The sequence below is a fragment of the Indicator indicator genome, chromosome Z, assembly GCF_027791375.1.
Source record: "Indicator indicator isolate 239-I01 chromosome Z, UM_Iind_1.1, whole genome shotgun sequence".
NCBI classification, from domain to species: domain Eukaryota; kingdom Metazoa; phylum Chordata; class Aves; order Piciformes; family Indicatoridae; genus Indicator; species Indicator indicator.
This window is the reverse complement of record NC_072053.1, coordinates 10,580,316-10,605,303: the sequence shown is the minus strand read 5'-3', so window position 1 is coordinate 10,605,303 and position 24,988 is coordinate 10,580,316. Positions and strand designations below refer to the sequence as shown.

Sequence of the window (24,988 nt, the reverse complement as noted above, 5' to 3'; positions counted from 1 at the left end):
GGAACTTCAAGCCACAGTATATGTGTCATGAGTTGAAAACACTTATGCAGGTTTGTGGGGCTCCACTCATGAAATTGTGACAGTTTCAATTCATGAGTTCAGGGAGGTGGTTGGGGCCCATCTGTGGAGATATTCAAGGTGAGGCTTGACGAGGCTTTGGGCACCCTGATCTAGTTCAGGATGCCCCTGCTTACTGCAGAGGGGTTGGACTGGATGACCTTTGGAGGTCCCTTCCAACCTAGGCCATTCTATGTATGATTCATAGAATAGAATCATAGAATCAGTCAGGGTTGGAAAGGACCACAAGGATCATCCAGTTGCAACCCCCCTGCCATGGGCAGGGACACCTCACACTAGATCAGGCTGGCCAGAGCCTCATCCAGCCTGGCTGCAAACACCTCCAGGGATGGGGCCCCAACCACCTCCCTGGACAACCCATTCCAGGCTCTCACCACTCTCATGGGGAAGAATATTCTCACATCCAGCCTGAATCTCCCCACTTCCAGATTTATTCCATTCCCCCTAGTCCTATCACTACCTGATAGCCTAAAAAGTCCCTCCCCAGCTTTCTTGTAGCCCCCTTCAGATACTGGAAGGCCACAGGAAGGTCACCTTGGAGCCTTCTCTTCTCCAGACTGAACAGCCCCAACTCTCTCAGTCTGTCCTCATAGGAGAGGTGCTCCAGCCCTCTGATCATCCTGGTGGTCCTCCTCTGGACACCTTCCAGCATGTCCAGATCCCTCTTGTAACAGGGGCTCCAGAACTGGACGCAGTGCTCCAGGTGGGGTCTCACCAGAGCTGAGTAGAGGGGGAGAATCACCTCCCTTGACCTGCTGGCCTCACTTCTCTTGATGCAGCCCAGGATCTGGTTGGCTTTCTGGGCTGCAAGTGCACACTGCTGGCTCATGTTGAGCTTCTCATCCACCAGCACCCCCAAGTCCCTCTCCTCAGGGCTGCTTTCCAGCCAGTCACTGCCCAGCCTGGATTTGTGCTTGGGATTGCCTCGACCCAGATGCAGGACCCTGCACTTGGTCTTGTTGAACCTCATGAGGTTGGCTTGTGCCCACCTCTCCAGCCTGTCCAGGTCCCTCTGGATGGATCCCTTCCCTCCAGCATGTCTGCTGCACCACACAGCCTGGTGTCATCAGCAAACTTGCTGAGGGTGCACTCAATGCCACAACTTCTATGAACTTAAAGACATTGAAGCTTGCTGGAAACAAATAGAATGAGCAAGGGTTCTAATTAGTATTTCACCATCTGCTAGGCAACACATCATGCAAAATACTGGTTTGGTTTCCTTCTGAAGGAATAAAAATTTAGTCTTTTATGTTGTCATTTGTGTGCAAAAACGATTTTCCAAATATGTCATGCACATTAAAGACATTGTAAGGTACGTGATTAGTAGCATGTGGGAAGGCTGATAAGCTGGAAGAATTTACCTATTTTTGTATAAATACCAGCAGTATTTGGAGGTTTTCGAGTTGGTAAGGATTTGCACTGTGATGTATATGAGTGACAAAATACAAAGCAAAGGGAGATTTTTGCAGTGGCTATATGACTGTTTTACAGGACATAGAGGCTGTAAGGCTGAAGAGCACACAGGAAACTTTTACAGCCTCTATTAAGAACTCTGGGGACTCTTTAGGATAGGCTGATCAAAAGGCTCTGCCTCCTGCTGTATCTACTGTCTTTTAAAATTACTCTTTCCTGTAGTAACAGAAAAAAAAGAAAGATCTGATAGTTGTTAAGTGCTTTGCAAAACTTGCTTAAATAGAAGCAAAAGTGAGCAGTGATAAGAAGGTGTGCAAGGACAGAATCATTTGGGCCTTGTAGAGTGGTGCAGAATTTAATGGTGTGGGGAGTAACAGGTGTTAAATGTTACAGAATGAATCAATTTAAAGAGGTGGCTTAGAGGAAGAAACACCAATTGTTTGAGTTCAGCTTGTCAAGGTTGCTTCTAAAATCAAGCGGGAGTTTTTAAATAGGGCTGAATCAGGTGCATGATTAAAAGATGCATAAAATGTATAAAGACATTCAAAAGATACGTACTAGAGTCTTGGTAGAGTTTGATAATGGTTGGAATCAATGATCTTAAAGGTCTTTTCCAACTGAAATAATTTCATGATTCTGTGATGTATTTCCTTAACACTACCAAGAATGAGCTTCTGTAGGATCAGGACCCAAGCATACATCACTGATCTTTTTCAAGTGCAGATTATTGAATAATCCAGAAAAATCTGGTCGAGAAGAAAGGTAAGTCTTGGCTGTGACACAGACTTTACCACGACCTGCAGACAGCCATTTTATCTCTGCTTTTGTCTCCTTTCTGTAAAATGGTGAAAGGAGCATTTTCTTATTTTATAGTGGAGTAGTGATGATAAATAGTAAGGATTATAATGTGGTTAAATACTGTGCTAATAGATGCCATTAAGTACCTTAGACACTACTGTTCATTGGCTGCTTTTCTAAAGTGAATTTTTGAGCATTTTTTTTTTTCCCAAGTAAACGAGTTGATAAGGATTAATAAATAATCCTGTAATATATCAGTGTTAAACTGCATTGTGTTTTTCTAATCATGTAACTGCATGGTTTGTATCTTTAAGTCAGCCTACCTGCTCTTCTTCACTGTTTGCTTCAATGACTAGATTCAAACATAGGGAGAAAAGGCAAAGTTGTTATCTGCTGCAAACTGATCATGGCTACAAAATTTGTGCATTTGCCATTTTAGGACCCAGCTTTAGAAATCAAAAGAGGTTATGGGACTGAAGTTAATTAAGGTGTCTGTGACCAGTAAATCAAATTGAACAAAGAATAAAGAACCAATAATCCCACTCATGCCATAATAAATACGAAGGGAAGGGAAGGGAAGGGAAGGGAAGGGAAGGGAAGGGAAGGGAAGGGAAGGGAAGGGACACAGCAACATGTCACATAGATATGGTCAGATCTTCAATGAGTGTGTGAGCAGAGAAAGTTTTGCTCATATTTGTAGTAATAGCTGAACTGTGCTTTCTGTATCCCATATTGTCACGGGTCATCACAGAACTGTGGTAGGGTATGTTGAGATGAAAGTATAATTTCTGGAGACTGCTGTTCCTGTTTCCCTGAGATGGTGGGCATCTCATGTGGGATCTGATGTTTTCACAGTCCAAATACTTTTTTCAGATAACACAGTTTTTCTTTCTCAAGAGAAAAAACGGAAGTGTGACCAGGATTTGGTTTTATTATTGAGATACCTGTGGTGGTGTAGGTCAGTATTGACAGAAGTCAGACTAGAACTGTATTTTATATGCAGAAAGAGTTTTCATGCAGCACTGAGGCAGCATTTGGCACTGGGAAAGTCAAAGTTAATTGTACAACCAGAGGCTAGAGGGCATATTAGGGATAAGTGCCATTTTTCTCCCATACCAAAACCCCACGTTTTAAAAAACATTTTTTTTCTGTGTGGCACCCAAAGAAAGCTGTAAGTTCAGCACCTGCTTTTTTCTTTCCCCAGTAAGAGGAGGAAAACAGCTGTCTGCATTGCACCTTCTCCTCATCTCTCCCTTGTGTATGCTGGCTGGGGCTAGCAACCTGAAGTATATTTGGGAGTGTGCTTAGGGTAGGAAGGGTGGGTCAGATACTTCCGATAGTTCTGATATGAGGTGCTGGAACTGAACCTTAAATCGTTCTGCATCCATGCATTCTGTAACCTCCAATGTGTTGATTTGGGCTTGTCAGGTAGAGAAGTGATAATGTCTGATGATAATTTATAAAATTCAGTTACCGAGGTTGATCAGGAAATCTATAGCTGCTCAAGGAGTCAAATTCAAGTCTTCTAAGTCCTTATTTACAGGACTGTGTTTGTTTACAGGAAATCCCACTGTCTCATCCAGGATACTGTGAAGGTCTCCAAGGGATACAAAGCCAACAGCATCTTGCTTTACATTTCTTAAAAAAAAAAAAAAAATTCTTTTTTATTAGATATGGGGGTCTTGAAAATGTCAGGATAAAACAACGAAAGCTGCAAAAATTAAGTAAGAGGTGGATACTGTATAGAAAAAAATACACAAACTAAATCTTTTGATTTTCCAGCGAGTTCTGGCTGTCTCCAGTGGACATCATATGAGATAAGAGAAGTGTGAGTAGGAGGGAGCAGCAAAGAGCAACTGCTCAGTACTGACCATATGTGAATAACTTACCTGCAATTCATTGTGGGGGGGGCAGATTTCAAAGCTTTGGATCTTAAAAGTTACTGAATCATGAAAACGAAGCTAGAATCTTCAGAAAACAAATGTTTGATTAACGTTTTATGTTGCTATATTACATCAATGCTGTAAATCAGGGTGCTGGAAAGAAAAAATATGCATATTTTGAAAGAATAATTATGTAGATTCTCTACTTCCTTAAGCTTCTAAAAATTGGCTATGTGCTTTGTCTATATAAATTTCACTTCATACCATAATTCTCTAATCAGCAGAGTTAATGTTTGAATCCATGGAGCTAATTGGTTGAGCTAAAAACATTAAGTGATCCAGGCTGTATTTTCTAGGTGGAATTAATCCATGGGGTTTAGAATCTGGCTACAAAAGGATACTGTTAATTTTGAAGGTAAAAAATAGGGGAGGGTGCAGGATCTATGACTCAATTTTGCCCTACTTAAGTCTGTTTTATAAGCTGCTCAAGGAGTCTGTGGAGTCTCCATCCCTGGAGGTACTCAAAACCCATCTGACCGTGATCCTAGGCAATGCACTCACAGTGTCCCTGCTTGAGCAGCAGGATGGACAACATGGCCTGCAGAGGTCCCTTCCAACCTCAACCACTCCATGATTTTGTGAATATCTAGATTCATCAGTGATTTCTCAGATTTCATAGGGTTTTTTTCTTTTTTCTAATTTTAGTCTAATTCCCACTCAAATATATGATGACTTTAATGACTGCTGTGTATATGAAGCATATGTGCCAGGTTTGGCTGGAGGAATGCATGGATAGCTTTTAAGTATATCTTTGAGACAAAACTGCCAAAATTATATTTTTAAAAGTCTATTTCCACAATAATCTCTCAGGAACACAGTTTTGATCCTGAAATCTTGGGAGGCAAAATACTAAAAACAAGCCACTTTAGAGTTTGTATTATGGTTTTATTATTATTGTATTTTTCTGTGGTGTAGCAGGATAAGTTGTATATGTCACAACTCTGTAATAGTGGCAGGAGGCACTGGTTTCTATGAAGAGGATTTTTAATCACATCCTGTAATTCTCTTAATTTCCACATCAGTTTTGCTAGTTTTGTAAAAGATGAAGACTGGGACATGAGATTACCTTCATGGTCTGGCAGAGAGGGAGCAAGGATGATGACTTAGTATAGCCACTTAATTTCATGAGGTGAGATTAGTGACAACCTTTGGGAGATCATTTTGAGATCTGGTGTTGAAGCAGTGTGGGAAACAGACACTGGCGATAGCTCATGAACAGTAACTGTGGATATATAAAGAAGTTGATCACTGAGGTTTTACAACCAACCTGCAATAAACTATGTTGCTCCTTGCCATTTATATATGTAAAAAACATGAAAATCCAGACTCAAGCCAGTCTTTCTCGAAAGCAGTTGTGGTAGAGTGGGGAGTCCAGGCAGTGCACAGTAGCCCCAAGCAGTTGTTTGAGGATTCGGGATTTCTGAGTAGACTTCTAAAGCTTTACTCATAAGCAGCAGCTCCAAGGAGAGGTGAGTGGCAGATTTACCTCTGGATAAATCTTGTCTGGAACAGTCTTCTGAATTAACACAGGTTGGACATTCCCCAGCATGTTCTTGTAGCTGCATCAAGGAAGCATTTTGGCTTTAGCATCCTTTCATCCTATGTAATAACTCTTCCAGCTCCCTACTGCTGTGCACAGGTTTTAGTTTGTCACTGCTGTTGGCTCCTGCAGCGCTGCCCCTCATTGTGGTAGCTTTCATTGATCGTTGCTGCTGTTGACACTCACATGCCCTTTGATAAAGTAGCTGTCAAAGCTCCTGTCCCTTTACAAGCGGCGTTACAGACCCACTCCTATCTGAGACGTTCATTAGTGTCGTTTGCCAAAAGGTTTATGTAACAGATGTTGCAAAGCGGACACGCGGAAACACACACTCACACACCACGACTGCAAGGGCTGTCGGGTGACAATAGAGGGAGGATGGTCTGCACGATGGGAGTAGCTCGAAGGCATAGCTGCATCTGTTAAAAAAAGCAACTAACGTCTTTGTGTGACCATGCTGTATTTTCAGCTTGTCATCATGGCTGGGACTGTTCTGCTCGCCTACTACTTTGAGTGCACCGATACTTTTCAGGTGCATATCCAAGGTTTCTTCTGTCAGGATGGCAATTTGATGAAACCGTACCCTGGAACAGAGGATGAGAGCTTCATTTCGCCTCTTGTGCTCTACTGTGTTCTGGCTTCAACTCCGACAGCTATTGTAAGTATAAGAAATTATTTTAATTCTCCACAACTGCTCCATAAATAACAGCAACAGTCTTGTAATATCTTTGTCCCCTCTCCTCTCCTTTCAGCTGTAATTGATTTACGCTTAGTTGGGTCTCTGTTTTGCCTTAGCCTAACAAGATCTTCATCAGTTATCTCCAGAAGTAATTATTCTGAGGTAATCACAATGCAAGACTGAGGGGTAAGGCTTGTTAAGCCTTTTACAATAGCGTGCTCACTTTGGTGATTAGTTGTGAATTGCCTGAGCTCTAGAGAGGCTCTAATGTGAAGGTGGTGTATTACTGGAAACAAGAAAACAGGATAAAGCTGAAATAAAACCTGGATTGGACATGCAGTATATCCAGGATTCTTTGCTGCTATATTAAAAGGACTTCTGAAGGGCTTTAAAAGGCTTAGATGGGCAGAAAGGTGTTCAATACAAAGAAAAATATGAATGCTATTTTCTTTTTTATTTGTAATTTATTTTTGGCAGTAATATCCACTTAGGTTGTTGGGTTTTTTTGTTTTAACCTGATTCTCTTTACTATCCAACCAGTAAACTGTGATGTACCTGTTCTGAGCAGATGAAAAAATTCAGTTAGCTGAGTACACACAATTCCAAACAGATTATTGCAGTCATTGATTAGCAATACTTTGGCCTTTATCCATTTTCTGTGCAAAATTTTGCAACTTTCCCACGTAGACAGGTTTTCTGCATTTGTAATTACATTGGTAAATTCCTACCAGACTGTCTATGTACTTTATTTCTTTTTTCTCTTTTTCTTTAGCATTTCTTTCTTGTGCTAGCTTTGCTTTCCATCTCTTTCAAAAGTTGGTTAAAGCTGCGTATCACATATTTACTTGTGCACCACAGTCCTTTAAAGTTTGTGTTTGTAATAATTTTAATGTGGGAAACACTGTAACACAGCAATATGAAGGAGATGTGCTGAAGAGGCTGCAGCTTTTGGTACAGGACAAAAACTGAAAACAAGTAGAGGTTTTGAGCTGGATTATACCATGGGTTGGTAAAAATCCTCTGTAGTAACAGTGTTATTTTGTGTATTGGAACTCAGATGAACATTAAGACTTTGATTTTACTTTGTGATGTGGGGACAGATGATTTGCAAATGAAGAAATGTATACACTTCTCTAACTGTCCCTCCATAAACATGGCTAGTGCCATTCTTTAGATAAATAGCTTTCACTGGTGGTGATGTAAAGGGAGTTTGAATGTCATTAGCATGCTTTGATACTGTTAACAGTTGAGTCAGTGGCAGGTTTGCTCCTAGATTATGATGTTGATATTAAGTGTGTTCCTCTTTACTTGGATCTTCTGTTTAAATACCTGCCCTGACAAAGTCTGCTTCCAACCTGTCAAGTTTTCTCTCTGGATCAGCATTTTCTTTCTGTTAAGTGGCCCAAGAAGTTTTCCTTAGTTACTTCTATTTATGAAATGGAGTCTTCTTCAGAAGATGAGTAATGCTGTTTTTCCATAGCCCTGTTAAACACATGGAATGAAAGACTGTGGTGAATGTCAGATGAAGTTTTTGGGTGCCGAAGAGACCTTCAACTTAGTGCTGTGTGAAGCTTGCATGACTATCTCATACTGCAAGCTGTACAGAAAAGGTAGCCTGGTTCTAGAACTACAGTAATCACCCTAGATGATGGGATCCAGTGCTGAACATGAGCTTGCAAGCTCTGCTTCTTGGTTTGTGCTGTGCTGTTACTCTGGCTATTCTGCTCCAGCTAGAGAAGATAGCACAAGGCTCTCTGCACCATGCTTCTTCATGATCTCTGCATACAGCTTCAGAGAGGCAATAAATCAAATTTCCTGGGAAAACATTTTTTTTTCAGTTTTTAATGTACTATGTAGTAATGCATACTATATTGATGCTTTATTTGCAATATGTTTTATTCTATTGTATTGTTAATACATTCTTTAATTACTTAATATATTATTACTTAATAGTGGCTAATCTTCAACTAGATCATCCTTCAAAGAGATCTTTTTCTGTCCTGCTGACTGGTGCTCAGCACAATGTTTTTATATGAGTAATTTCACCTAATTTCACATTCCCATATTTTTCTGAGAGGCTTTGCTCTCCTTGCAGGCTGATTTCAGACTCTTGGTTCTGCTAGTAGCTGACTCTGCAGAGTGAGTTTTAGCATGATCCTTAGTAGAAAGCTAGTAAATGAGGCAGAAAGTGAGTTCAGAGTGAGGAAAGGAGACACTACCACATTGCAAAAGTCTCTCTAAATTTTGTCCTTGCCTACCACTCCTGGTTATACCACTGTGAGCATTCTCAGATGTTATCTGGTACCCAAATGGGTGCTGACTGTCATTCAGACTGTCATAGTCTAGGAAGAGATGTTTGATCCAGTTGAATCTCCTGGGGATTTCAATGGAAGGAGCAAGTGTAGCTGTTTTGATTTATACTGTGATGACTCTACTCTCTCAAAAAAAGCCAAACAGTCCTCCCCCCACCTCAAAAAATCCAACAAACACACAAAAAAACCCACAAGCAAACAAACACAAATAAAGCCAAAACAAACCCCAAAACACAACAACAAAACCAACCAAAATAAATAAATTTTAAAAATTAATAAAAAGAGACAACCCAAACATCTGCTCTTCATGGGAGGAAGCTTTATGTGCATCCACTGTATACTAAGCTGTAGCTTCACTTTCTACACTTTGCTCTCAGGAATAATTCCTGACATCCTGACATGTGAAGAAATGACTCAAGTCAAAATAATGCCAGTTTCTCCTTACAATTACTTGTTTCTCCTCTGCAAGACACTTGTTGCTTCACTTTCTGACAGCAAATTGGTTGGTTTGGCTAAGAGGATTTACATTAGCAAATCTGATCTCTCTGTGTTGCCTGCATATTTCCACTGTCCTGACACCTCATGTTATGAGAGGAGTAATTAGGAGAAGCAGTGGAACCTAGCAGCAATGTGGAAGCACTCATAGTATTATTTAAGTGTTTCTGGTGCTATGTAAAATAGTTTGGGAGTCAGCACAAGCTCCCTCATCTGAGACACAAGCAGTATTTAAGTGCAGTCCTGTGTGCATAGGTCTGGAAAGGATGCAGAGTCCTGATTTCAGCATAGCTTTGGGGTGTTAAAATGTATGAAGCCAAAAAGGAGCATCTTTGTGAATTTAATGGAATATCTTTGTGCCTCAGTCATTTGGCTATGACAGTGGCCATGGGGAAAATGCGTGTATTTTATTTCTTCCCTGACAACACTTCTCAGAAGTTCTATTGTGGGTTGGTACACTGAATGTACATTTCCCTGAACTTTTATTGGCAAAACAAATGAGATTGACCTCTTTTTCTGCAGTTTTACTTGTGGTTCTTGACATATATGATGTTGCTAACTCTGTTGTAACCTTTTTTTTCTGCTACACCATGTGGTTAATCCTCAGACACCAGAAATACAAAAGCTTTTTAATGCTCCTACTGATAACCTCTATGATAATGAGAGTTTCTAGCAAGGGAAGATGCCTGAATCTCATGATGACACTGTTAAATAAATTAAAATCATGTTATGTCTGACTCCACTCTAAAATGCATTTTTCTCCCAAATATTCTACTGAGGATAGGTCAAAGGCTTGCCTTTGCTTTATTAAGTTTTAATTTTCTGAGTGTGGTGGTATTAGCATCTTTGCAGCAAAGTAGCATCTTGTAGTGAATTCAGTAATAAATTGCATCTACCTAAGGAAAAACATGTTTTTCTTTGTAATGAAACAACTGACCATTTTATTCAAACTTAGTGGTTTGTTTCCTGAAAAGGACATCCTCAAACTCAAGAAGTAAATTTTGCTGTTGGCAGGGATAGAAAAAGGGGATTTCTGGCATTCTGTCTGGTTTGGACTGAACTTGTTATCTATAGGTTCTGGTGCCACAAAGAGCTTTGTAAGATATGTATAGTTTCATCTTCACCTCATCACGTTCCAGTTGTTTCTCATGCCTTTTCTTTTTTTCTGTCTGAGATTTCCTCCTATTTGCAGGCTGATTTCAGTTGTACCAACATTGTTGATGGTTTGTTACTGAACAACTCTTAAATCCCCAGTGTTCCTGTTTGTCATGCTGAGATGTATATAGGAATGCTTCTATCTTGTCTCACAGTAAGGTAGAATCTATGGTTAAATCATTTTAACTTTTCCAGACAGGAATGTACCACCCTTGACAGCCATGGCAAGCACATGAATACATGGTATCCACCACCCAGTCTCTGGATGCTGGAGAAGGGGGGTGAGAAGGAGGGTATTTGTCTCTGAGAATAGCACAGAAATTCGGTCTTTGTCTCCACCACACTTCAAAGCATCAAAAGTTCCCAACTGTCTGAAAACTGCTTTTGTCTTGGGCTTCAGCTGGCCTACAGTAACATATCTGCACGTTTGAATAGCTGACCTCTGCATTACAAAGCTTTAGACAGACGGCCACTCCCGTTGGTGGTTATATGTAATTATACGTGAAATTAGCCAGAGAGTAATTGTGGGTTGGGGGTTTGCTTTTTGGTTTTTCGGGGGGTTGTTTTTGTTTTGTTTTGTTTTGTTTTGTTTTTCAGAGGTGGAGGTCTTAGAATGCAAACCTTTTTCTGGAGGTAAATATAGGTATTTTACTCAGCTGGTTTTCCAGTGATAGGGAATGTAAAAAACTATTAGCAACTTGAAAGTTTGAGTTCCATGATCATGGATGTGACCTGTCCTACAGCAGAATGCTATCGCAGAGCCTGGGAGAAAGTGTAATATTTCAAGGCACCGTCAATTCCAAAATACTGTGGCAGGAGGAATAAGAAATAATAATTCTTTTATTTTTTTGCCAGTGTTTAAAGTGACACAAGGTACTTTGCACTGATATAAAATTTTCAAGGCATTTCCTTAAAAATATTCTGGGATGACTCCACAATATTCATTAGTGTTGCTCAAGAATAGCTTTCCCCACTACAAGATTACTGCAAATCAGCCAGTTCCCCAGCTGGTACTAAAATAATCCTTCCAGAGTTCAGAGCTGCTGCCTGCACTGCTCTGTCCATTGTGATTTGTCTGCCTGCTCAGGAGAAGCAGAGGCTTAGGAACAGAGCCAGCTCGCTGAAATGAATACTGAACAGCAGCAGAAAGCTTCAGGGCATTGCCCTTTGTTTCCTTAATGCAGAATAGGAAATGCCACTACTGTTTTCACACAATCCTTAGTTTCATTCCTTCTGTTTCCAGGTTGGAAGTGGCAGCCTACATAACTGTTAACTGGCCAGTGCTATTAATTTCTGCAAAGGAGCCTTTGTTTTCACATAATGTTGGAATCAGTCAAACTGTACTGGTCTGATTATTAGTTAGAAGATAAATTACAGTGTGAATCAAATTTATCTGAAGCAGGAGGAAACTATTCAAACTTCTCTCTACAATCTGCCCTTACTTTCTAAGCTCCGTAAACATAATTTTTTTAGAAAGGTTTTCCTGTTCTGTCCTCCACCTTGCTTCCTTGACTTTGTCTTAGTACGGCCATGTTATTAAAGTGATTCATTTCCAGAAGGGAAGCCAAGGAATTTCTGCCAGTTTTGGCTGGTTCCCCTGCGGCAGCTCAACAGCGGGTTCAGGGAAACCCAAAAGCAGCTAATGCAGCTCAAAACTCTATTACAGGAGCTTCTTCTCAGCTTTTTCAGGCAGAAATCCCCAGGCTGTGCTGGTGACCATGCTGATGGGAAGCACAGACACCTGTTCTACAGTCTCATACCAGCCATGCTCCAATCTAGTGCAGCTGCAGCAAGCTGGGTGGTAGTGAGGAGGAAAGGTCAGTGTCAGTGCCTGGAGTGTCCCTTACTTGTTGTTAAGGAAGGATATATCCCTTTTCCAAGGAGATGTTGGCATAGAGGCACCCAGAAACCAGACAGAACAGCCATCCAAAGTGTGGATTTGTTGTACTCAGGACTCCTTCCAACACAATTAAATTATAAGTTGGGATGTCAGCAGGGAATACACAACTGCACAGCCAGTTAAGATTTAACCTTAAGCCTCAAAAAATGTTCTTTCTAGAGAGATGAACCAAAATGTGCACACTCATAAAGGAAAAATGTTCTACTTGAGGATACCCAAAATATAGACTCACCCAAGCAGGGGTGAGGACTCACTCAGTCCAGGGAAGTACCCTTAGATGGCATCCCAATAGAATGGGAGAAGATCCTACTGCCAGGCCACTTGCTGTGTGGAGACCAACTCAAAATGCCTTTTTAGTGGCTCTTCATTTATACCCACAGCTGAGGGTGCACTGTGGTCAGTACTAATTAGTGAGAGAGGCAAGCCCACAGAACCACACAAAAGCAGGGTGAAAGCTTCTGGGTCCAGGGGCACCAGTTAATGACTGAGAGGTACCAAGCTGATGTTTATCAGCTCCTAGCAAGCCTCAGGCCTTTGTCGGGTGTCTGTCAGGCTTTTGTGTTTGTCACAGCAGTTGTACCTGCCACAAATTTACCACAGTTGTACTCCCTGGATTCTGGGACCATTTCAGCTTGGTCCCAGAGAGGGTGATCTTTCCTCAGTGGCATATGGCTGTACCTTCATTTTATTCTTGGGAAATGGAGCCCGGGTTGCTCATAGGGCAAGGCTGGAGGAAGAGCCCCACTGCTTGTCAGGTGTCCTCTCTGAGTGGTGATTCATACCCTGCTCTTTGAGACTTGCCAAGGACTCAGCTTGTGAAGTGATGAATGACAATCTGAGATATGTAGGACTGAGGCACAGGTATGCCCATTACCCTCTGTAAATGTTTGTATTCTGGTATTTGCAGGAAAGTAATAAATACAGCTTGTCTGATTTTCAGGCACTTCTACTGATAGTGCATCCAGGACTTTGTAATGGTCCCAGTTACATGCCAGTTTCTGAGAAACAGTGCAGAACTGTGGGAAATTTCTTCTCTTCATTAGAACTACAGTATAATTATTTTAGACAGTTTTACCACAGTAAATTGTTATTTTTTTTTAGCACAACGATAAGACAGCTGTAGTATTGGGGTAGGCTAGAATCCAAATTGTGGATTTCATCCCTTTTGACTTGGAATAAAAGAAACCAATTTTCTTTTTCTGGAAAAGGACTCTTAACTGTTCTTTGCTGTTGATTTCACTGAACAACAAAAACAAGCAAATGAGCAAAAAATAACCCCACCAAAACAAAACAAAAACCTCAAACAAATAAACAAACCAAACACCCACCCACCCCCCCACCCCCCCCATAAAAATAATAACGAGATAAGTAATTGAATGCATATTAAGATTTTGTCCTCAGAAGTCTCTGGATGACTTGGCTCTGCAATGACCATCTGAAGATGTTGCTTCTTTGTTCTTAGAGTTAGCAAAAATATAGCATTGATTTCTGTGGGCTAGAGGATACTTGTCTAGATGGTGATGGCAAAGGTGAAAGAGTGTCTTTGGCTGGTCTTCATGACCAGTGATGGTACTGATGTTACCACAGAAAACCTCCTGGCTGCAGATCACAGCATTAATAGCGTCCTGGGGGAGGGTGCCAAGGTAACTGCTTGCCTCCTAAGATGTCTTTTCTCAATGTTGCTTAGTGTTTGCCACTTGGGTTTAACTATGGAGTCTCAGCTATGCAGTGCCAATATTTGGCATTGCATGTAACAGGTAGGATGGCTGATCAGTAACCCTCAAGGCATAAAGCTATCTTTGAGGGAGATCTAAGGAATTAAAGAACTAACAACACTTAAGTGAAAGTCAATATGAGCTACACTCGCAGAAGATGGAGACAGACTATTCAAAGTACAAAAGGCAACCTTGCAATGAACACAAGCTGTAAGAAAAAAAAAATGATTAAATATTAGGAAAAATCTTTTTACAGTGACAATAGTCCAGCATGGAAATAGTGCTGGCCTACTGTGAGATCTTTGTTCTTGAAGACACTCATAAGGCATCTGCTCAAGGCTGTGGTTTGTGCTGGCACTGTTTTGAGAAGGGGTTGGACTGCAGGCCTCTTCCCAGCTAGACCACTGTGTGATTCAGTGTCTCTGCATTCTGTAATGCTGGTGCCTATGATTGCTGATGCTTAACTAATAGATTAATGGAGCCATGAGCTCCCACGTAGAGCTTGAAGAGTGTCTCTCCAGGGACAGGAAACTGTGCTAAGGCAGTCCTCAGACACATTGTGATGTAAAGGGGCAGAGTTGGTTTTGGCTTAATGCGAGCCAGAGCTGATGAAATACCTGCTGAAGCACTTTGCAAAGGTCCCCTTTTGGTGAACAGGCCTTTTCCCTGCTTTTCCCAGGGAGAGCTGTGTGGAGTCATTTTAGAACTGACTGATTGGGGTTGAGAGCTCCATAACCCTCATCTGCTTACATTCTCTGTTTTGAGTGCACATAGCCAGTGCCTGCCTTGTATCTGTTCCTCCCCTTGGCTGCTATTTGAATGCTGCAGAATTGATAAGTTTAGTTCTTTCTATTTGTGACATCAAAAATGCAGCCATACACATCCTTACAAAGGATTTGGGAAATGTCATACAGCTTGCTGAAACCTGCCCAGAACAGAGCATGATGATGTCCCAAGACAGTTTGGTTTGCTGCTAGAGATTTTTCTGCATACCAGTGTGCCTCTGGATGTGGTTTCTATGTAGAAAGGGATGTTCACAAGGATCGACTGTGTCCCAAGGATGCTGTTAGAGTAAACAAGTGGAAAGATTTAGAAACTCCCACAAATTGGAATAATGTAAACTTAATGCATGGAAAAGACAGACAGATCCTGTTGGTACTTCACATAGTTCTTCCTAATGTTGGATCTCCATCATCTTCTTGTGATTAGAAATGCCATCAGTTGTACTATTTTTGTAGAAAGTGACAGAAAGATGTTATTTCACAGGAGAGTTCAGGCAGTCCTAAGCTGTGGACACAAATGTGATTCCTGCATCTCTTCTGTGCCCCCTGGCTGATGCTCCTCCTTCTCTACCTGAGTGGAACCTGTGGCAACTTTCACATTACCACAGTGTTCGCTGAAAGAGTGGGGGCTAAAAAAAAAAAAAAAAAAAACCCAGAAAAATACTGTTTTACCATTTGTCACCCCTGAGTGATTGAGTGAATGAGAGTCAGGAAGGCAGTTGAGATGCATCTTGGGCCAGCAGCAATGTAGGACTGTGTATAGACAGGCCAGATGCAGTTGGGGATGAGAGGTGAGTAGTTTAAGCTGCAGTGAATCTGTAGATTTTTCACTGGCAGGTGGGGAAAAAAGGCAAGACTGTGGCAGTATGCCTGGTGGTGAGCGAGTTTTTGCATAGGAGGAATGAGAGCATGGCACTCTACATCCACGGGAGTTTGGGGAAACATGACTAAGCAGGAAGACTTTAGCCTCTAGGTAAGTCAGTGGAAGCATGGCAGGGGAGTGAACCGGAGGTGAAGTCCTCAGCTTTACTAGAGGGTTCGAATCAAGGTACAAGGTTAATGTCCTAAATGAGAGAAAAGGAACGAAAATCCTTCAGCAGAACCCATCCTTGGCTGTCAGTAGCATTAGTAATTACTTTTCTGAACTGAATCTTAACTCTTTAAGGCTGCCCCACCCTTATCCTTCTGCACATTTCCCAGCAGGAGTGCTGTTCCAGGATACTACTCCCCTGAAACCTCCTTTGGTTGTAACCCAGATTCATTCCTGCATAGTTTATCTTCATTAATCCATACAGGAAAAGCTCTTTTTGATGTTTAATCTATTTTTAGAAGGCAGTCATGCAAAGAATCATTTGGCAGGGAGCCTGTGTGCTTATCGGACAGTCTTCTAGGAAAAGCAAAATTCAAAGAAAAGATGAAGGGACTCCATGTCCCTTTAAAAGCAGTAGTTATGTTGTTTTGTGGATTACATTTATAACTAAATTAACAAACTGTTGGTAAGCTGTACAGGTGTGCAGGTACTATTGAGCTGTAATGTTGTGCTGAGAACTTGAAAGGGAAAGATGTGATATTTCACTGTCTGAAAATGTCAGTTCACAAGTTGAAGGACTGTAATTTCCAAATCTATCATGAATAAAAGGCTGTTGAAGAGGAAAATGGGACAGGTAATTTTATCCATTTTTGTGCTCAGGAGGAGCCAAGAAATAAGTAAAGCCTGTTCAGTAGAGGTTTTTGAGAGCTGAATGATGAGGAGTAAGGGTATGGTGACACTGCCAGTAATGGGAAGGCAGCAAATTGAAGAAGTTTTCTCAGCGGGCAGGTTAAAATGGGCAGAGGGAAAATGACTGCTAGGTAGGTATTTCTAATTCATACTGGGGATTGGGAGCATCATGGTAGTACTTTTACCTAATAGTCATATAAACAGGAATGTGAGCAAGAGTGTCCAAGCAATGTAACCTCATTGTAACTGAGCTGCTATTGCACTCAGGAAACCAAGAAAACAATCACATCTAGTGGCACCACCTTTGCTTCCCTATTGCCTACATCAGCTCAGACTGCAGATCTCCTGTGCTTTCAGTCCCAAACCTCCAGTGCCATTTTCTTGCCTTTTCTACCTCTAATTAACACAGTGCAATGCAGCAGTTCATTAACCTAGCATTGCCTTCCCAAAGAGAAATAAAGCAAGTACCTTGCTTGCTGTTTTCTTTTTCTGCTCATATCTATGTATCTATATTTAGATTTCAGATTTAGAATTGAATGGTACCAATTCCTGGAGTGCTGATTTTATTCTGGCAGAAGCTAAGGTACTTAACACTGTCAGTGATTAATTTTGGGAGGCCAGCTGGACGACTTGGCTGCATGCAGATCCTGCTCATGCAGAATCATGAGATTTTAAATAATCAGAATCATCATTATTAACTTTGGAAATGTATGAAGAAAATAAATTTTTTTAAAAGTCAGTTCTCTGAGGAGCTATTCAGACCACACTCAATTTTGCACAGCTAGAGCTGTTATCAGATCTAGGTGATCAGTCCCCCACCAAAGTTTTAGAGTACAGCGAGACTCACATTCTAGAGCCCACATTAAACATACAAGGAAACAAAATCCTCAAAATCAGGCAGTTAAATTCAGTGCCAGAGATAGCACCAACCCAGTTATGTTGTACCATATAAAGGCAGCATCATTACTAAATATCTAAACTCTATATTAAAACCAAGGGCACTGTTCACTTTCAAACAATCAAACAAAAAAACCCACATTTTGATCCATTATTCTGTAGTCAGTCTGAGATAACTCTCCCTAATCGGTGGAATGGAACTGAACAAATTCATAGCCTAGCAAAATTTACTCTTAAATCTAAGTAAAACTAATCTAATCACATTGGAGTTGCTAGGAGTATGCCAGACAGCTAAATGCATAGAAATAAAGTTGGGAATTGGAACTGGAAAATATTCATTTAACTTCTCATGCAAAGGAGCTTTTAAAATGGATGTCTTGTTAAAGGAGGGCTGTTAATATGTTTTATACATAAGTCTCTCTTATTTGAAAAGTTTGGGGGATTTAAAGTCCACTAACTTGTGTCTTCACAGAGCAGAATTTCCACAGGGTGTGAGTGGTCTCTCAGTGTGTACATACAGCCTCAGGCAGACAGGGAGCCCACAGCATTAACTCAGACTTCTGAACATTATCATAATTCAAATAATAAATGGTTTGAAAGAGAGTGTCACTTTTAAACGGCTTTAGTGCAGATGGTCTTCTTCATAATTCCCAGCCCCATAGTTAGTGAGCTGAGCTTATTGAACTGCTTGCCAATTCTGTTAAGAGCAGATGGAGTGAAATGGGATAGAGGCAATATTTCAGTGCAGCTCCCATGCATTGGCTCCCACCCCCAGATGCCATTATCGACATCCATTTTACAACTCCACATCTCTTGCCATCAGCGGCTAGAATTGTAAAGAGGTTGAGCATACTTGGCTTGAATGTCAATAATCAATAAGGATGCTCACTGGCTTAATAAGGATAAATTGTTGCCCTTCAAACAACACACCATTCCAGCAGTCAGAGTGAACTAAGTTGCTTGATATTTATAATAACCCTGTGGGTGTCTGTATGCACTTGTGTATATGCACACACTTCTGTTAGGTATTTCCCTGACCATTCCCTGGCACTGTGGATTCCTCTTGTGTGTCTTATAATAATGTATTAAATTAATTCTTTTGAGTACTGGCCTTTCAAGAGTTCATTTGCTCCTCTTCAGGCTGTTTTTGTTTGTTTGTTTGCTTGCTTTTTTCCTAAAGACTTTCCCTGCAAAATCTGTCTCTCTAAAGAGCTCCCAGTTCCCCCTTCTAAAGCTGCTGACAAAATATGATAGGTAAGATTTTCAGAAGTGCCCACTCTTAAAGCCTGTGATTAATTTCTGTCCAGCTATGGCAGACAGATCTCTCTGCAGCAGACTTAAATTAATTCTGAGTGCTTGGAAAATACTGATACAACTCCTATGGGAGGCAGTGACTGTTTTTATAGAAAGCATAAATGTTCTGATCAAAAAAAAAGAAAAAAAGAAAAAGCAGCACAGCTAAGACCAAGATCAGTGGATCCCTGAAGACTTGATTTTTGATGCTTTCATAAATAAAAGAAGACATTTAGTATATAAAACAGGCCAGAAGTTATCCTCTGGCCCTCAGACTAGCTGGCATGTGCAATCTGGCAAAATGGCTAAACTCCTTCTGTGTAAATAGCAGCAGGTGCATGCAGCTTTCTTTGTGGGACTTGTCCCAGGCATCTTCTGACCTTCTGAGAGACTCTTGTTGCTGGGCCAGACTATGGCAGGAAACATGCTAGCAATTTAACAGTCTGGATAACTGGCTGTGCTGTTACCCACACCCTGGCAATTTTTACTTCAATAGTACAAATATGATGTGTTTGTCCAGTATTTTCACTGACCCCTCCAAAAGTTTTGTGACTTCAGATCGATGTCTATCACAGGGATGTCCCTCATCTAATTTTATTTTCAAAGTTGGCAGGTTCACAGAATCACAGAAATATTCAGGTTGGAAGAGACCCTCAGGATCACCAAGTCCAAACAATAAGGTTCTGTAACATATCTGGCAGACTTAGGCTAATGTGAGTTTAAGAAGGTATGGAGGCTGCAGGAAGCATCCAATGTTACTGAGGCTTGCTGGTAAAATGTTGGGATGGCAGTCTGCAGCATTACTTTCCTCTTCCCCAGATGTCTAGAAGCCTTCTGTTCCTGAAGTCTATACTGGCCATAAAGGCTAACAGCACAACATGACAAATGGGGGCCAATCAGAATCACAGAATCACAGAAACATTGAGACTGAAAAAGACTCTCAGGATCACCAAGTCCAACCAATAACCCTACAAGGTTCACCCCTAAACCATATCCCCAAGTACCACATCCAGACTACCTTTAAACACATCCAGGTGACTTAACCACCTCCCTGGGCAGCACACTCCAGTTCCTGACCACTATTGCTGTGAAAATTTTTTTCCTAGTGTCCAGTCTAAACCTACCCAGTCGTAGCTTGAGGCCATACCCTCTTGTTCCATCACTAATTATCTGTGAGAAGAGACCAGCACCAGCCTCTCTACATCATCCTTTCAGGTAGCTGTAGACAGCAATGAGGTCTCCCCTTAGCCTCCTCTTTTCCAAACCAAACAGCCCCAGCTCCCTCAGGCGCTCCTCATAAGATTTATTCTCCAGGCCCTTCCCCAGCTTCATTGCCCTCCTCTGCACTTGCTCCAGCACCTCCACATCTCTCCTGTATTGAGGTGCCCAAAACTGGAGACACAATACTTGAGGTGTGGCCTCACCAGAGCTGAGCACAAGGGGACAATCACCTCCCTACTCCTGCTGGACACAGCGTTTCTGATACACAGTGAAAATGGGAGCTTCTCTGATCCACAGTATTAATTGAAACTCTCTTTCATCCATTTTCCAGGAATTAGTACAAGAATGTCTAATATCCACTGTGTCTTGCCACTGAGTGGGAGGCTGGGAGTTGGGTCTTGTGGCAATTCATCTCTAGTGAATAAATGTAGCCTCATGCATGCAAGTGCAAAGCCCAGAGGCACGTTACTGTGTTGTAGTTTCTGTGTTCTGGAACCAGTGACTCGTGTTTTAATGTTTGCACACGTAATTTTTTAACCTTCTGTTTCTTTCCCTCTCCTGGCAGATTTTTATTGGTGAGATATCCATGTACTTCATAAAGTCAACCCGAGAAACCCTAATTATTCAAGAGAAAACTATTTTGACTGGAGAGTGCTGTTACCTGAACCCACTGCTTCGAAGAATAATACGTTTTATAGGTAAGCGTCTTGAGCACTGTGAGCTTAGTCTCTGTTTGCACCAAAACAGAATGAAACATTCTAATAATCTGCACCACAAAATTAATTAAGCTGTGAAATCTTTGCAGGCGTTTTCCACCTTAGAGGGATAGTCCCCCTCGGGATTTGCAAGGTAATGTTCAAAATGTGCCATATCATGCTGTCTGGAGCTGATTTATATCCTATTCTGCTGAGCTTAATGCTTCTTCTGGACCCTTGAAGAAAGGTTATGCCAATCAAATCCTTATATGAATAATTCCATCATTGCTAGTCTGTGTAAGCTGCCCATTTTACTTACAAATTGGTCCTCACAGCCCATCTCTTTTGCTTTTTTTTTCAGCTCTAATTTTAACATCCATTGCTCTGCCACATAATGTTCAGCTGAGCACAGCACAAAATTGCCCAGAGCCCACTTCAAAATAACCTTCTTATTTTTATTGTCTTTGTTTTTTGTTAAGAGCTTTCATTTAGTTAATTGCTGAGAAATGATGAAGAGATTCTGTCACTAAATCATTTGGAGGTTGCTTTATGTGGTGCTTGCAAACTGCTGTGCCTTTTTCACACTGTCAGTTGGTGGAGAAAATGCCTATGACACCTTAATGAGGGAACTGACCAGGTTTCTTTTGGAGCAGGAAGAGGAACAGCATTGCAGCTCCTGTTTCCACTGTGCCACTGACAGAGAATCTTATTGCCCTCTGAAGGCTTCCCAACTCACATCCATTTAAGGCTGCCCAAGCCACACTACTCAGTGTTCAGCATGAGAGAGGGCTGATTGCTCACTTACTACTTCCTTGCAGCAGCAAAGTAAGAGAGCAGTGCAAAGGGCTCTAGCCTTTCTCCTTCTCGGTCATTCATCATAAGTCCCAAGGTCACACATGGGATAGGATGGCTTGTATCACTGCTGGCATGGGCCAGTGATAAACAGAGCTCCCCAGTGACCAAGAGGGACTTTGGCCACAGAGTATCATGCCCCCCCTGTATACTCTTAGAGATGAAGTATTCTCACACACTACATCTCATGGAGGACTGGGTCTGAATTCACAGTCTAAATTAAAAGAAGCAATGGGGGGGAAAGCTGAAAATATCTGGGTCACTTCTTCCCTGTCACTGCTCAGTTTTTGAGCTATATCTGGAAGCAAAACATCTCCTGCAACAGTACTGGTTGCAGGCAGGACTTGCCCTGAGCATGGAGTTGAAAAATCTCACCCTGTGCTAAGGTGTTCATCGTCAGCAAATATGTGCTGCAAAGGAGGAAGAGCTTTCTCCAAAGGAGGAAGGTTTTCTTTCTCCCTCTCTTCTCTCTGTGACTCCTGCAGTGTGCATGGATGTCAGGATGTGAAATGTTTTTCTATCTTCTGCCACGCTGGGGGTAGAAACAAACCACCTGTGATTTGTTAGTTAGGCCTAGTATGGGTGCTGCTGCTGGAAAAAAAGACACAGGAATGCAGTTAAAAGTAATATACCCTTGAACTTCACATAACCTTTAGGATATATTGATGGATGGTAAACTACCATTAAGAGAGAACCAGGGTACCAGAGTCCACTGGGCCATTCAGGGCTGTTTGACTGATCCAGCACACTCAGCATGCTGCAAAGTCCTAATCAAATACTCTTGCCTGCGGGATCAGCACTGAAAGAGCTTAGATCGTGGAGGCTAGGCACTGGCTCTATGTGTTTTCTTAACAGTTAGCATTATTCTTAAACAATCATGTTATTGTTTCTTTTCTGGTGGAAAAAAAGGGAGTCATGGTGATGCAGTGGACTCTCAAAGAGCAGTTAAGTGTGAACCCTGCTAGAGAAATCAATTTTGGCTTTGCAGCTTAATTTGTTTTCCTGAGAAAAATTAAGTTAATGTTACTACAATCAGCTTAAAGTATTCCTCTCTTCTTAAACAGCACTGATTGTTTGTTTTCTTCTGAAACTTTCTCCATGCCTCTGCAGTAAAATGAGAGAAGGAGTATTTGCTGGAAAGTGGCTGAAATAGTTTATGAAGAGAACTAAAAATAGCTGCACGCCTTTAATTGAATTCCATCTGCATTTTGAAAATGTGATGTGAACTGAGCAGCTGTAGCCCATGCTGGGTGATCAGGAAAGTTAGCTCCATACAGCTTCATACCCCAAAAAGAGGCTACATAGATGCTTGGCTGTAAAGGGATTACCATGTTGCTTGTACATGGATTTCCTTGCTTGTGCCTTCTCCTGATAAACTTGAGGGCCGTAATTTCCAGTCCTGATTAAGTAAATTGTCTTCCAAGATACCCTAGCAAGCAGTCTGGCTTGTTGCAAAGAAAGTTTGCTGCCTGCCACTTTAGTCTTGGAAAATCCACATCTGATTATTCTTTTGGCCGATGTGTGAACAAGATTCTTAAGTGAGTACATGCAAAAAGTAGTAACTGAGCTACTTGGAATATTGCCTTTAAGTCATTATAGTTGGTATTACTCAAAAGTATGAGAAAAATCCTTCATTGTGTCTGCATACTAATTTTTTAGGAAAAATGAACACTACTTCCCAACCCTGCGTGGCACATCACAGAAGGCTTTGAAAGTTGCTTTGCCCAAATTTTAGGAGGGCAAAGAGAGTTTTTTTCCCTCTCTAAATCTGTAGGTAGATTTGCTGGGAAAAGGTAGAATTTTAAGAATAGTAGCCTAACTGTGCTTTCCACCAAGCCAGCATGAAGTTATAGAAACTTCACTGAATATTTACTTAAATGTTGTAAGGAAAGCAAAGAGGGAAACTCCAGACTATATTCTGGTGCTGTGAAAAATAAGCATCCTTGTCATACTATCTCCAGAATCAAGCCTTTTCCCCCTTACTTTTTCTTCATGTATACAGAATGATGCACATTTTTGCACTTCGATAGTGGAGCAAAGAATTAAGCAAAACCCAAAACCTTCAACTCTTCTGGCATGTTGGCCAAGCCCCTTGTTTCTTTGCCCTGATTTTTCTTATCTTGCCTACTATGGTCTCTGCATATTTTTGCTTGATTTCCTCAAGTGCTCAGTGGCTGCCTGGTTCTGAGATTCTCCACTCCTGGGTTTAGTAGTGACCTTGAATGTAGATCTTTGTCTTAAATCTCTCTCTTTTTTTGTCTGCAGGAAGCATAACCAAAATTTCTCCTTGCTTCCTGGTCCAGGCATAAATTCTGCACATTGGTAGGCATTTTCTTTTGTGGCAAAGGGCTGCCTCCCACCTTGATTCAGTGTGCATCAAGTCCTTTACTGCAGCTCAGATTGGTGAAACCTGCTATGTTCCCTGCATTTAGGAAATCAATTCTTTTATCCGTGAAAAAAAAGATGGCTTAGCTTGGAAACATCAGGCTTTGATGTATGTTGCAATTTGTTCCATCTTCCTTTTTATCTTTTATAGCTGCTTCCACAGACATTTATTTTGAAGATTTTCAGGTGAAATAAGTGGTGTGCCATTGCTTCAGAGCAGTTTTTTTCAGTCTAAAATATTGCTGCTGCACTGCTATTCTTCAGTCATCTCTCCTCCCTCCTTTCCACACCCCTCCCGGCAGTTTTATTAGAGATATCTGCTGCCAAAATTTGCTGGATGGTTGAGAAACCAGTGGCTAAAAGTGGTTGTTTCTGGGGCTTCTACTTCTTCTACCTATCTCCCAATATAAGTGCACACAGCCTTTTGTACTTTGATCCACTGTGTCTTGTGGTAATTTCCCGTTCAGTACACTGTTAACATCTTGTCATCTTGCATTTGCTTCCATGTTCTACTTCATCATTTGTATTGCATACAGAGGTTATAAATTATTTTAGCATTATTTAATGAATGGTTTCAATCAAGGATTTAGTCTGTACATATACAGCTGCTCTTATACCCCCAAGCTCATTGATTCAGGCCTCCCTGACTCAGTTTGGCAGGATGACCAGACTGTGTATTGTGTATTTCATTATATTCATTTTTTAATCCGTGTGATTAAGATGTATACCTGCAAAGCCTTGATAACATGCAAGTAGTCTCTCTGCAGTTCAGATATTTAGAAATGCAGTGTTGCTCATGAATTTGTTACCAGTGACTTTTACTTTGGACCTGCATAATTTGCAGCTAACAAATGGTGCAGATCAGCTTCTGCTGACAGCTTAATTTAGAGCATGGTGACACCTCGCAGTGGGCAGCTAAATAATGAAATTAAGGCTTTATTTCAGCAAATTAAGGCTTTGGTTCAGCAAATAAAGGTTTACAAGATTTATGCACACACTGAGTTTATTGTAATAGGATAGATCTACCCGAGAGCTCTGATGTCAGTTCCCCAGGGAGCTGCAGGACATAGTTTGCCTGACCTTATCCTTCTATCTGCCTTGGATCTGAAGTTCCC

At 41.2% G+C, this 24,988-nt stretch overlaps 1 protein-coding gene across 1 annotated transcript in view; it reads left to right on the top strand.

The window, feature by feature from the left end:
- Window positions 1-24,988, top strand: part of PLPPR1 (phospholipid phosphatase related 1) — a 72,593-nt gene that overhangs the window by 28,633 nt on the left and 18,972 nt on the right. Inside the window, exons 2-3 of the mRNA XM_054397889.1 lie at window positions 6,242-6,430; window positions 20,507-20,639. Of these exons, the coding sequence (XP_054253864.1) occupies window positions 6,242-6,430; window positions 20,507-20,639 (322 nt within the window). The remainder of the gene's footprint in view (window positions 1-6,241; window positions 6,431-20,506; window positions 20,640-24,988) is intronic.